At 55.8% G+C, this 13,031-nt stretch overlaps 2 protein-coding genes across 2 annotated transcripts; both read left to right on the top strand.

Annotated features, from left to right (window-relative positions):
- Positions 1-1,198: 1,198 nt before the first annotated feature.
- On the top strand, positions 1,199-3,977 carry LOC310914965 (protocadherin gamma-B5-like; the record flags this gene model as incomplete). The annotated part of the gene is made up of 1 exon (XM_083871483.1): positions 1,199-3,977. The coding sequence occupies exon 1, from the start codon at positions 1,461-1,463 to the stop codon at positions 3,975-3,977; it is 2,517 nt and encodes an 838-aa protein (XP_083727609.1). The 5' UTR covers positions 1,199-1,460.
- Positions 3,978-5,491: 1,514 nt separating this feature from the next.
- On the top strand, positions 5,492-8,044 carry LOC310914964 (protocadherin gamma-A3-like; the record flags this gene model as incomplete). Its single annotated transcript, XM_083871482.1, has 1 exon — positions 5,492-8,044. One exon carries the CDS (start codon positions 5,492-5,494, stop codon positions 8,042-8,044), a length of 2,553 nt encoding a protein of 850 aa, XP_083727608.1.
- Between the last annotated feature and the right edge of the window lie 4,987 nt (positions 8,045-13,031).

Below are 13,031 nucleotides of genomic sequence, written 5' to 3'. Positions count from 1 at the left end.
CTTTGGGTTATTGGTGGGTGATAAGATGGGACATGAGGCGCAAATGGGCACCTGCTGCTCAAATTGTGTCCTGCACTGCATAACCAGTTCTCTGCCCGGCAAGTCGAGGGATGTCCTTCCCCTACCCTAAACCCTTTTGTGAGACCATAGACTGCATGCAGATCTTGAGCCAATATCCCAAATGGAGTCCCCAGAATGATCATGGAATTGATCTGGGAGTGAGACATCTCTGCTTTGCAGAATGATTAAAGGAGTTTATGTCTTCAAGCATGGAGACAGGATAATTCTGTGGAAGCTTCAATGTTTGGGTATTTTTTTTTCTGTTTCAATTTATGAATAAGCTTATAGGAACTGTGGACAGAGCTCTTTATCATGGCCAGTGGTCATATTTCAGGAGAGAAGTGTTTTTAACTAAAAGAAGAGAGGTTTTTATTGGTAGAAAGCTTTGTAGTGTGGGTTGTGAGAAAATGGAACGTATTGCCAGAGAAGTTATGGATATGCATCCAACGTTCAAGTCTAGCAGAAAGTGTTTGTTCTCGTGGCAGAGGTGTAGGTTAAATGACCTTTAAAGAAAAGTTGAAGTTGGAAACTGAAAATATTTTTAGCTTTAGGAAGGATTCAGCGTTGCTTTGAACTTTCTATTATCAGGCGCTCAGATATTGAGATGCAGATGAAACAACTTCAATGAGTCAGAAACAAAAGAGTAAAAGGTATTCTGCTATCTTGGCATAGGGGTTGCTTACATTATTTTAGGCTGATTTCTATCCTAAATTAATTCATCGCAGGTAATGAAAGGACAATTCAAGGGATGTGACAAAGTGTGAAAAAGTTCTTGAGGTCTTTCCCTATATTCTCGTTTATTGCTGCTGTAGATGAGCCGTCATTTTTTTAATAACCGCTAAATTCCATTCTTTACTGCCCTGCCATGAGAGTTTGCTTCTCTGAGTGTTCAGTGCGATTCGAAAGAATGCCCTAAAAGCACCGGAGAGCACATCTCAGATAGAACCGCCTTGGTTTCGAATAGAGCCCGAGCTTGTGCTGCCGCTGTTTGCAGTGGAGGAGAGACCCCGGCGGCGGCGCAGCCCCGAGCCCCGCCCAAAGCCGGGCCCCCTTGAGCGCGGCCATCGGGCGGCTGCAGTGGCGTGGCGGCGCCTCCGGGTGTCGCTGTTGGCCGCCGCCGAGCGGCGCTGGAGCCGCGGCCGCCGCAGCGTCCTGCCCCCGCAGGCTGCTCGCTCGCCCGGCGCCGGCCACGGCGGCAGCGGCCCCGACACCACCGGCAGCAGCAGCGGAAGCGGCGAGAGGCGGCGGCGCTTGTCGGGGAGCAGCGGCGTCCGAGGCGGCCCGAGCGGGCTGGCTGCGCTGCGGCGGCCCGTGCGCTGTGTGAGAGCGAGAGCGGCTGGAAGGGAGGCAGGGCAGCGGCAGGAGCCCGGCAGGAGCGCGGCGAGCTGTGGCGAGAGAGAATGGCGGTGAGGCGGCGGCAGAGGCGCGGGCCGGGCGGCGGGCGAGCGCTGCTGGGCGCGGTGCTTTGGTGCGTGTGGTGGCGGGCGGCGGCCGAGCGGGTCCGCTACGCCATCCCCGAGGAGCTGGGCAGAGGCTCGCTGGTGGGGCCGCTGGCGCGGGACCTGGGGCTCAGCGCGGACGAGCTGCCGGCGCGGAGGCTGCAGGTGGCGTCTGCCGGCAAGAAGCAGCTGAACTATTTCACGGTGAATGAGGAGAACGGGAACCTGTACGTGAACGAGAGGCTGGACCGGGAGGAGATGTGCGGCGAGTCGGCGACCTGTTCTGTCAGCTTCGAGGTGCTGGTGCACAACCCGCTGAACGTTTTCCATGTCGAGGTGGCGATCGAGGACGTGAATGACAACTCCCCGACCTTCAGCAAGGCTGCTCTGGAACTGGAGATCGGTGAATGGACGCTTCCCGGTGCTCGTTTTCCCCTGGAGATGGCCCGAGACGCTGACGTAGGAAGTAACTCGCTGCTCACTTACCGGCTCACCAGCAACCCGTCCTTCTCTCTGTCCATGATGGAAAAGGCGGGTGGAAAGAAGCAGCCAGAATTAGTGCTAGAGACACCTCTGGACCGGGAGAAGCAGAGCTCCTTTGAGTTGGTGCTGACGGCAGTGGATGGCGGGGACCCCGCGAGGTCCGGGACTGTCCAGGTTCGCATCAATGTGACAGACGCCAACGACAACCCGCCCGTGTTCAGCAAAAGTGTCTACGAGGCGCGAGTGGCGGAGAATCTTCCTGTGGGGTCGCTTGTGCTACGAGTGGCCGCCAAGGACGCGGATGCAGGCTCGAACGGACGAGTGTCCTACTCTTTCAGCAGTGTCCCAGACACTGTCAAGGCGTTGTTCACTGTCGAAAGTGAGAGCGGGGAGGTCAGGACGGCGGGTCCCCTCGATTTCGAGGAAAAGAATAAATACATCTTCGGCCTTGAGGCGAGAGACGGCGGCGGCCTCACCAGTCACTGCGAAGTGCAGATCGACATTATCGACGAGAACGACAACGCCCCTGAGATAACCATTCTGTCCCTGTCCAGCCCTGTCCCTGAAGACGCACCGGTCGGCACCGTGGTGGCCCTGCTGAACGTGAATGACCCAGACTCCGGCGAGAACGGTCAGGTGTCGTGCGAGCTCTTGGGCGAGGCGCCGCTGTCGATCGTGGCGTCGCCGGGCGGCTCGTACAAGGTGGTGACGGCGAGCGCGCTGGACCGCGAGCAGGCGTCCGAGCACCGCGTGACGGTGGTGGCCCGGGACCGGGGCAGGCCGGCGCTGCGGAGCAGCACGGAGCTGGTGCTGGAGGTGTCGGACGTGAACGACAACGCGCCGGTGTTCGAGGAGGCGGCGTACAGCGCGTACGTGGCGGAGAACAACGCGGCGGGCGCGCTGGTGGTGCGCGTGCAGGCGCGGGACGCGGACGCGGGCGCCAACGGGCGCGTGAGCTACTGGCTGGCGGGCGGCAGCGCGGGCGCGGCGGGCGCGGCGCCGCCGGTGTCGGTGGAGGCGCGGAGCGGCGCGCTGTACGCGCAGCGCTCCTTGGACTACGAGCAGTGCCGCGAGTTCGCGGTGGCGGTGCGGGCGCAGGACGGCGGCTCGCCGGCGCGCAGCTCCACGGCCACGGTGCGCGTCTTCGTGCTGGACCGCAACGACAACGCGCCGCGGGTGCTCTGGCCGGCGGCGGCGGGCGCGGGGGCCGCCGCGGCGCCGGGAGAGGCGGCGGGGGCTCCTCCTCCGTTCGAGGTGGTTCCGCGTTCGGCCGAGGCCGGGTACCTGGTGGCCAAGGTGGTGGCGGTGGACGCGGACGCGGGGCGCAACGCGTGGCTGTCGTACGAGCTGGTGCAGGCGTCGGAGCCGGCGCTGTTCCGCGTGGGGCCGCACAGCGGCGAGGTGCGCACGGCGCGCGCCGTGTCCGAGCGGGACGCGGCCAAGCAGCGTGTGGTGGCCGTGGTGAAGGACCACGGGCAGCCGGCGCTGTCGGCCACGGCCACGCTGCACGTGGTGCTGGCCGAGAGCTTGCAGGAGGCGCTGCCGGAGCTGAGCGAGCGGGCGGCGGGCGGCGAGGCGGCGGCGGCCGAGCTGCAGTTCTACCTGGTGCTGGCGCTGGCGCTGCTGTCGGCGCTGCTGGTGCTGAGCGTGGCGCTCTTGGTGCTGGCGCGGCTGCGCCGGGCCGGGCCGCCCGCCGTGCTGCGCTGCCTGGGCGCGCAGCGCTTCTCGGTGGCCGGCGCCGCCTTCCCGGCCGACTTCTGCGAGGGCACCTTGCCCTACTCCTACAACCTGTGCGTGGCGGCGCCGGCCCGCGCCGTGCCCGAGGCCGCTTGGCCGCCGCCGCCGCCGCCGGTGCCCATCCTGTCGGCGGAGGAGCTTCTGGGCGGGGATTCCTGCGAGAAGCCGAGCCCGAACAGCAGCGCCGTCGTGGGAGAGGTGCCCGCCGACTCGGAATTAACGCAGGTCTGTAAAACTCGGGTACTGTTTTTTCCTTAGCCTTATCCTAACAACTTTGCGGCGTACTGTTTTCCAGTTTCGGCACTATTAAAGGCGCCTGGTACAGGTCTGTGTTTCAATTAACCCCCTTAAGAATCCTGTCCCTTGTCTCTTAACAGCCGGCGAGGCCAACTGGCAGTTCTGGTCTCATCAGCTGTCTCACTTGTAGCCTCAGTGGAATGTCTCTTAGCATTTAGCTTGTGGTGCATAAAAGCTTACAGGACAAGTGATGCTCTGAGTTACATTTTGTTTCCTTCGTTTTCCACTTGGAGGAGGCAGATTTAGATGTCACTGTTTTCCTCAGGACATGCTGACTTTCATCTGAGGAACTTTTTCTCCGAAGCTTGTCTGAAACACTGCAGGTTTCTAATGATGAAGGCAGATTTTCAGTGTGTAGAAGAAAGTGCTCGACGTTTAACATTCTGGTTTTCTGGTTTTCCTTTTTTGATTGGTGCCTATGGAACAGCTGTAGAAAACAGGTCTTTATTTACTTCTCTTTTGGCGTTGCGCTCCAAAGGGAGAAATACATGTTGGTCACTGAATAGGGAAATGATAGGTCATTCCTTCATAATGAATTCTGCACTCTTCCATGTGCCCGCATTCTTTTGAGGGAAGGTAGCTGTGTAAATTGCAGGTTTCGGTCAATAAATGAAATAACCCTGGTCCAAGTCATTGCCTGCCTAATTAGTTGTCAGACGTGTAGGGGAGGGTTTTTCATTCAGTTGTGTGTCCCGAATTATTTACATGTAGTGGTAGGTGTTTTTTGGGTGGCATCACGAGCGTTCAAGTGCAGCGGGAAAATTTTGTCTACAAAGCTTGGGTTGTCTGAAATGGTAGGAATGACTGAAGTAACAAATGGATTTTTAATCGATAAAGTAAGATCTACTATTTTTACATGATGGCCTCAGGAAAAGTGAATGAATGGTTTCCTTCCTGATCCATCTTATCTCGAAGCGAAGAACTGGGACTTGGGTGGCTGCTGAGTAATACTCTGATTGTTAATGCTGGTTTGCTGCTGAACTCCAGAGGGAGCATAAGAGTGCTTCCCTAATGGAAGTTCAGCTTTGTGCCAATCCAAGCTTTGCTGGAAAGCGCCTGGAGAAATGACAGCATTAGTCCCGCTGCACTGGACAGTGCATCTCCGTAAGGACTTTGGCCGGTGGGAAAGATGCCCGTGGGCGAGGCCGGGCGGGGAGCGCTGGGCAGCGCTGGGTGCCTGCAGTGCCGGGAGGAGGCTGCGGGCGCCGCTGTTGACCGAGAGGAGCGAGAGGAAGCTCGGAGCGCTCCCGGCAGCCCCGCCCGCTGCGGATCGGCTCGCTCGGTTGTTCCCTGTCAGGCTCGGCGGCGGGCGGGCGGTCTGCGAGAGTCCCCGCGGCGCGGACCCGCGCTACAACGAGACAGAAACAGCGGCGGCAGAAGGCGGGAGCGCTGAGCCGGGGGCTGAGTTGAAGAAGGAGGAAGATCGGTATTCGGAGGCGGAGAAGAGCCGGCCGTGGAGCGGTGCCGCGGCGGAGATGTGCGCGGCGGGGAGGCGCTGGGGCCGGCGGCAGCGAGCTCTGCTCTGGGCCGTCCTGCTGGCGGCGTGGGAGGCGGCGTGGGGGCAGCTGCGCTACTCGGTGCCCGAGGAGATGCCCAAGGGCTCCTTCGTGGGCGACGTGGCCAAGGACCTGGGGCTGCAGCTGCCGGAGTTTCGAGAGCGGGGCATCCGTGTTGTCTCCAAGGGTAAGACGCAGTATTTTGCTCTTCACGGGAAGACGGGCCATTTAGTGACGGCGGAGAGGATCGACAGGGAGCAGCTGTGCGAGCGTGTGCAGCAATGCGTGCTGCGCTGTGAGCTGATAGTGGAGGGGGAAATGAAAGTTTACGGAATCGAAGTAGAAATCACGGACATTAATGACAACGCCCCCAGCTTCAAGGAAATTGAGCTGGAAGAGGAAATAAGCGAGATGACAGCTCCGGAGTCCCGGTTTCCCCTGCCAGAAGCTCATGACCCGGACTCGGGCCGGAATTCCCTGCAGAGCTACGAGCTGAGCGGCGACGAGCACTTCTCGCTGGCCGTGCAGACGGGCCCCGGCGGCGATCAGCGTCCCGAGCTGGTGCTGGCGAAGGCGCTGGACCGAGAGGAGGCGGCGTTTCACGAGCTGGTGCTGAGGGCGAGTGACGGCGGCGATCCGGCGCGGACGGGCACGGCTCGGATCCGAGTGACGGTGCTGGACGCGAACGACAACGCGCCCGTGTTCAGCCAGGCGGAGTACACGGTGCGTGTGCCCGAGGACGTGCCCGTGGGCTCCGTGCTCGTCACCGTCACGGCCACGGACGCGGATGAGGGGCTGCATGGGAAAGTGAAATACACGTTCAAGAAAATAACAGGAAAAGCCTCGAAGATATTTCATTTGGACTCAGAGACGGGTGCAATCACTCTCTTGCAGAGTCTTGACTTCGAGGAAGGCGACTCCTATGAACTGGAGGTGCAGGCACGGGACGGCGGCGGCCTTTTCGACAGTGCCAAAGTCGGGATCACCGTCTCAGACATAAACGATAACCCACCAGTGATTTCGGTGAGGTCGGCGTTAAGTGAGATTTCTGAGGACGCCCCGTCTGGCACTGTTGTAGCCCTGCTGCACGTGCATGATCGGGACTCCGGGGCCAACGGCGAGGTGCGCTGCTCGCTCGATGGGAACATCCCGTTCCGGCTGGAGAAGTCCTTTGACGATTACTATCGCGTGGTGACAGCGAGCGAGCTGGACCGAGAGCAGGTGTCGGAGTACAACGTGACGGTGCGGGCGGCCGACGGCGGGTCGCCGGCTCTGCAGAGCAGCGCGGTGCTGGCGCTGCGGGTGCTGGACGTGAACGACAACGCGCCGGTGTTCTCGGAGGAGCGCTACAGCGCGCGGCTGTCGGAGAACAACGCGGCGGGCGCGCTGGTGCTGACGGTGCGCGCCACGGACGCGGACTGGGGGCAGAACGCGCGCGTGCGGTACCGGCTGTCGGAGGGGCGGGTGCGGGGCGCGCCGCTGTCGTCGTACGTGTCGGTGCAGGCGGAGACGGGCGCGCTGTACGCGCTGCGCTCCTTGGACTACGAGCAGGTGCGCGAGCTGGAGCTGTGGGTGCGTGCGGAGGACGGCGGCGCGCCGGCGCTGAGCAGCAACGTGTCGGTGCGGCTGCAGATCGTGGACGAGAACGACAACGCGCCGCAGGTGCTGTACCCGCCGGCGGGCGGAGCGGCGGGCGCGGGCGGGGCGCGGTCGGGCGTGGAGCTGGCGCCGCGCTGGTCGGAGCCCGGCGCGCTGGTGGCCAAGGTGGTGGCGGTGGACGCGGACGCGGGCCAGAACGCGTGGCTGTCGTACGAGCTGGCCAAGGCCACGGAGCCGGGGCTGTTCCGCGTGGGGCTGCACAGCGGCGAGGTGCGCACGGCGCGCTCGCCGCTGGCCCGCGACGCGGCGCGCCAGAGCCTGGTGGTGGTGGTGAAGGACCACGGGCGGCCGGCGCTGTCGGCCACGGCCACGCTGAGCGTGGTGCTGGCCGAGAGCGTGGCCGAGCTGCTGGCCGAGCTGGGCAGCGCGGCCGAGGCGGCGGCGGCGCCGGGCGAGGCGGCGGGCGGCCTGACGCGCTGGCTGGTGCTGGCCGTGGCCGCCGTGTCGTGCCTCTTCGTGGCCTTCCTGCTGCTGCTGCTGGCGCTGCGCCTGCGCCGCTGGCGCCGCCGGCACCTGCTGCCGCCCGACGGCGGCGCCTTGCGCGGCGTGCCCGTCTCGCACTTCGTGGGCATCGACGGCGTGCGCGCCTTCCTGCAGTCCTACTCGCACGACGTGTCGCTCACGGCCGACTCGCGCAAGAGCCAGCTGCGCTTCTCGGCCGCCACCTGCTGCGACACCCTCCCGGCCCGGCCGCTGCCCGACGAGCCCGCGCCGCTGCTCGGGGACGAGGATGTGGCCGCCGCCCTCCCCAAGGATCCCGCCGCCTCACTCTCGGTGAGTTCCTCGGGTGGCATGGCCTCCGCGGCGCTTTCCATTTCTGCTCTCCTGTTGTTGCCCTCCGTGTTCGCTTTCCTGTGTAGGCCGGTTTGCTGACAGGGTTAGCAGAGCTTCCTTCATTGTCGTGTTTGTTTCTGGTGCCTCTTGCTGCAGGGAGGTAGAGGAAGGGTCCATGCTCTGTTTTCCGGGTCCTTGGGGAAGTAGATGTAGTGCGGCTGATGGTGACTAGAGGATTGTATGAGTGTTTGTGTTTTCTTCGGGTACCAAGCAGATTTTGTGCCATGGCATGTGTAATACCCTTGATCCTTCTAGTTCTGGCTGTTCTGAATGGATGGGTTGCGTAAATAGCAAGTTGAGGTTTTTGTTTTTTGCTGGGTCAGGTGTCTTCCCAGGCCTACATGTGCTGCATTGGGGTGAGAGTGTCTACCTTGGAATCTCGACTGCTCAGTGTGTAACTTTGCTGGTCATGGTTTGTAAAACTCTTCTCAGCCTTTCTGTATAAATGGAGGTGAGTAGGAAATGTCTTCCCATTCATCTGATCCTGCAGGAGAATGGGCTGGGTACAGCCACTGTTTTGATGATGTCTGTGTGACTGATATGAAGGTGAAGGATCCTCTTGAAAGGCTCCCAGTGATGGGTGGTTGTATGTGGAGGAGGAAATGGCAGAGGTGCTTTGTTGGTTTGCTGTCTATAAGGGCTGAGCTCTGTCAAGTTGGACTGGATGTGCCTTGGCTGTAAAGTACAGGTCGTGGCAAGAGCCTTCCTGGGGGTGGGAGCGGGAAGATTCAAGGTTCAGGGTTAGACATAAAAAGGGGGTGATTGGCCCTATAGAGACATTCACTGACCCGGGCTCTCCTGGAGCAGGGCTCCTCTTTTCCTTTGAGAAGTCTGAGGTTTCTGCACAGAAGAGCAGTGAGCAGAGAAATGCAGTTTCCTTTACACAGAGATGTGAAGGTGTCTGTGTGAAGTTGGTGGTGTGAGAAGAAGTGGTCTGGGAAACTGGGCCTTATATGTCTTGTGCATGTAGATTAAGAGGTTGAAAGCCACCCTAGGCATTGTGAGGAATTGGAGATTTGAGTCCTGGAGTTCTACATGAGGATCTGTTGAAGGCCGGAAAGGAATGCCTTTTCTCATTTATCTTTTCTTTACCCACCCATAGTATCATTCAATGCAATGTCCTCCTTCCCTAAATATTTGGCAAGAAGACATGTAATTCTGGCTGTATGGAATACCCTGGGAAGTTCCTTGTGTGTGTTTGCAGGTGGTGATAACTGTGAAACTTAACAGTTTAATGATGTGCTCATGACCAAGGTCATGTGGGAGCTTTGGGAAGGGCAGTTGGTGCATTCAGTGCTTATTAAACACCGGCATTAGTTGCCTACTCTTAGTTACATGATCGAGAAGAGTGTGTGAGAAGAGATCTCTTCCTTTCTGTAGCTCTTTGTTCCCTTCCTTGCTCTTTGATGATCACAAGATGGTTCTTTCTCTCTGCAAGTGTGTGGAAGATCGGGTCTGTTGTATTTGCCTGCTGTTCTGTATATGCCTTTCATGTTTACAGCTCTAAGAAAACTTTCACAGGCATTTCTTTAACATGTCTCTGCAATCAATGCTGTTTGTGGATGTACATGGTGAACTGAGCTTCTGTTTTGGTGGAATCTCTCTACCAGTTTTGAAGATCTGTGGTAACAATGTGAGTTGTGAAGAGTTTGATGGGTTGGCATGCGCTGTATGAGGAGGTACTGGTGGAAAATGGCCTGTGTTCTGTTGATTCCTAGGATTTATACCTGGTATTCTGAAAATCACTCTGAAGAAGTCTTACTTTTTGACCTTGAGTGGTTTGGACTCAAATTGCCGAGTTTTGGATTCAGCATTCTTTTGTGTTAAGAGTGCTGAAGTCACAGGGCCTTCAGAGAGCTCATGTGTGATGTTTTCTTTGAGCTGATACTCTGAGGGCTGTGTCTTTGAAAGAGCTGGCAACAACTCATGGTCTTTATAGCATTTTACATTTCTCCAAAGTCTTGGGAGGAGCAGAATAATCTTGGTTGTGATGCTTGGGATCTGAGAAGTTGTGTGTGCAGCTTTTCTTTCAACAGAATTTGTCTGCAGCTATAATTTTCCTTGAGTGTGATGTTTGGAGTGGGGAAAGAGTTTCATCTGTCCAGAGACAGGGCCTGTGCAGGAGAGTGAAGTGGCCAAAAGAAATGTGTAAAGGTCCAGTTTGTCCTGGATTATTGAGGTGGCCCACGGCTGTGGTTGTAAGCTTTTTGTTTTCAGGGTCTAAGGTATGAATCTATCTGTGGTGTCTGGTGTGAGCTCCTGTGTGAGCATGACTGCTTCTTACAAACTAATTTCCTTTGTGTGCCTATGACAGCTGACATGATCTGGAATGGGAATCTATGGTTCATGCATGTCTGAGGGTTTCTCAATCTTTTTGTGTTTGATTTGTTTGTTTTTTTCTTGTGAAGGAGTAAAGCTGGACCTCATTTTGCCTGTGAATCCTGCAAACAAATAGAAGCTGGTGGAGCTGATGAGGAGCACAGGAATTGTTTAGTCACAAAAAAGAAGAGGCTCAGGGAGGACCTCACTGCTCTCTATAATCTCTTGGATGAGGTTGTGGTGAGGTGGGGGGTTGGTCTCTTCTGCCATGTCTGAAGTGAAAGGCCAGGAGGAAATGGCCCTATGTTGTGCCAGGGGAGGTTCATATGAGATATTTGAATATTGTTCTCTGAAAGAATGGTCAGGCACTAGAATGCCTTGCCCAGAGAGGTTGTGGAGTCACCATCTCTGGAAGTGTTTGAGAGGCTTCTGGATGTGGCTCTTGGAGATCTTGTTCAAGGGTGATGGTGGTGGTGCTGGTCTGGACTAGATGACTTTGAAGATCTCTTCCAACTTTGATGATTCTGTGATTGTGTGAAATACTAAAAGATGCCTTACAATTATCAGGATGGGAGAGCAGTTCTCATCCATAACTTGAAGGTGGACATCAGCTAAGTTTGTGTTTCTCTCAAATGCGACTGAATGAAATGCTCTTTTCCCTGTGGCTGATATGTGGTTAGAATCTGGGTGTTGTCCATGATGAAAAAAAAAAGGCTGTGAATGGAGAGCCAGGAGATGGAGAATCTGGATTTGAATGCAGAAAATCAGATGGGTCAGGGTGGCTTTGGGTGGAAAATGGTTTGATTTCAGGCCTCCTGCCAAAGCCATTGCTGAGGTCTATGCTGTTTTCTTTGATCCTGCTATCCCTGTCCTGAAAGGCAATGCCAGTCCTCCAGCAGTGAAGTGTTTCCTGAAAAACTGTGTGGGTAGGGCCATGATACTTGTGTAGAATGGCTTATAATTTCTGTATGAAAATTTCATTATTCATTTGTAACTCCCAGGAACATAGTGATGTAATGTGTCTTCACAGTGTCAATTAGACTTCCATTACTTTGCTTCCTGTAAAGTCTTGGTCTTTTTACCCATTTCTGGTGAGTGCTTCTCCTTTTATAATTATTACTGTGCTTTGGCAGCGAATACCTAATTGAATCACCAAGGACAAAATTTTGTGTGTGTGAGGCACATGAAGGAAAAGGAAAAAGTGAATGTATTGTAATTCCTTAGAAGGGTGAAGTTGATAAAGAGGCCTGAGATGTTTAATCTCTTTGGGAGGTCACCTAAGAGAATTGCTGAGAGCTGTGACTGTTTTTGGTAATGAACCCCACCTAGAGAGTCCCGTGTAAGACTTTCGGGCTGCACTTGCACCTTGAGGCCTCAGTGACTTCCAGGTGTCCATGAAGATGAATTCCAATGCCCACAGTGAAGACCAAGAAGACTTCCTGGTGAATTTCTCCAACTGCCCCTTGTCTTCTGCTGCTTCCTTGCCTTGCTTGTTTGATGTATGCTCTGCTTTCCTTTTTTTTTCCTTTTTGGCTTTCTTTTCTTCCGAAGGTTTCCTTGTAATCGTCAGCCTTGGTTCATTCAGCCATGCATCCTGTATTAGTGCCTCCTGTTCATGCCACAGCAGGTGTGAAAGGCAGGAGAGGTGAGGGTACCTTTGAGTTCTGTTGCTGTTGGGGTGAAGGGAAGTAAATATCACCTTAGCAGTATCTCTGTGGAACACTGTGTGTGATAAAGAGGGCAGGAGATTTCCTCTGAGCCATTAGTTAGGTGAGCCATTCTCTGTTGGATGACTGCTAATCTTTTAGCTTGGTTGTTTATCATTCATGTGTTTTAGAATCCTTCATTTTCTTCTCAGAATGCTGGTGAGCAGATGAATTTACCTCCCCTCTTGATGTGATCATGGTACTTTATTCCATCATGATAAATTTTGCCAGGGATGTTAAGGGGCAGTAGCAAACAAACAGGTGTGCAGCATTGGAGAGAAGACAGGAGACCTCTGAATGTGAGAGTATAGAAGAACATATGGTAATTTCCCTTATTTGTAGAATGTCCTGCATAACAAATACTTGTGACTGATGCAGTGCCATGCAATTGGAATTGCTTTTGGTCAGGAAGTGTGGCCTACAAAACACTGTTGTACCTGGTCTGTACATTTCCCCATGTTTCTAACACTTATCTGAGTTCACGAGCTCAACCTCATTGTGTCTGATCTCATGTGGAAGGTCTCCTCTGTCCCAACTGCCCGAGGGCAGGTGGAGTTCCCACACACACCTGTGATGTTTACAGCTGTAAAGAGGAAAGGTTTCATAAGCACAGGTGTGCTCCCCCAGGAACACTTTGTCTGTAGTGTCAAAATGCAGAAGCATCTCTGCTGCAGTTGTCAAAGTGCAGAGCAGCCACCCAGCCCAGCCAAGGATTCCATGAACAGGTCAGGAACCAGTGTGAGAATGTGGACAGAGTGTCTCCCACGCAATGACCCAGACCATGGTGGGCACACACCTGGAGGCTGTTAAATGGCTGAGGAACAGGGTGGACAGTCACATCCCAGGAGCTTTAGACTCTTGGACTCCATGTCCAAGTGGGAATCAGTGATGTGTGATGTCTATACTGAGATCTGTGCTATTCAGTGTCTTCATAGACAATGGGATCAAGAACACCCTCAGCAAATTTGCAGCTGACACCAAGCTGAGTGATCAGGGAGAGG

Source organism: Zosterops lateralis (assembly GCF_965231275.1).
Source record: "Zosterops lateralis genome assembly, chromosome: 14".
NCBI classification, from domain to species: Eukaryota; Metazoa; Chordata; class Aves; order Passeriformes; family Zosteropidae; genus Zosterops; species Zosterops lateralis.
The sequence above is the reverse complement of the archived record's forward strand: the minus strand, read 5'-3'. Positions and strand labels throughout refer to the sequence as shown.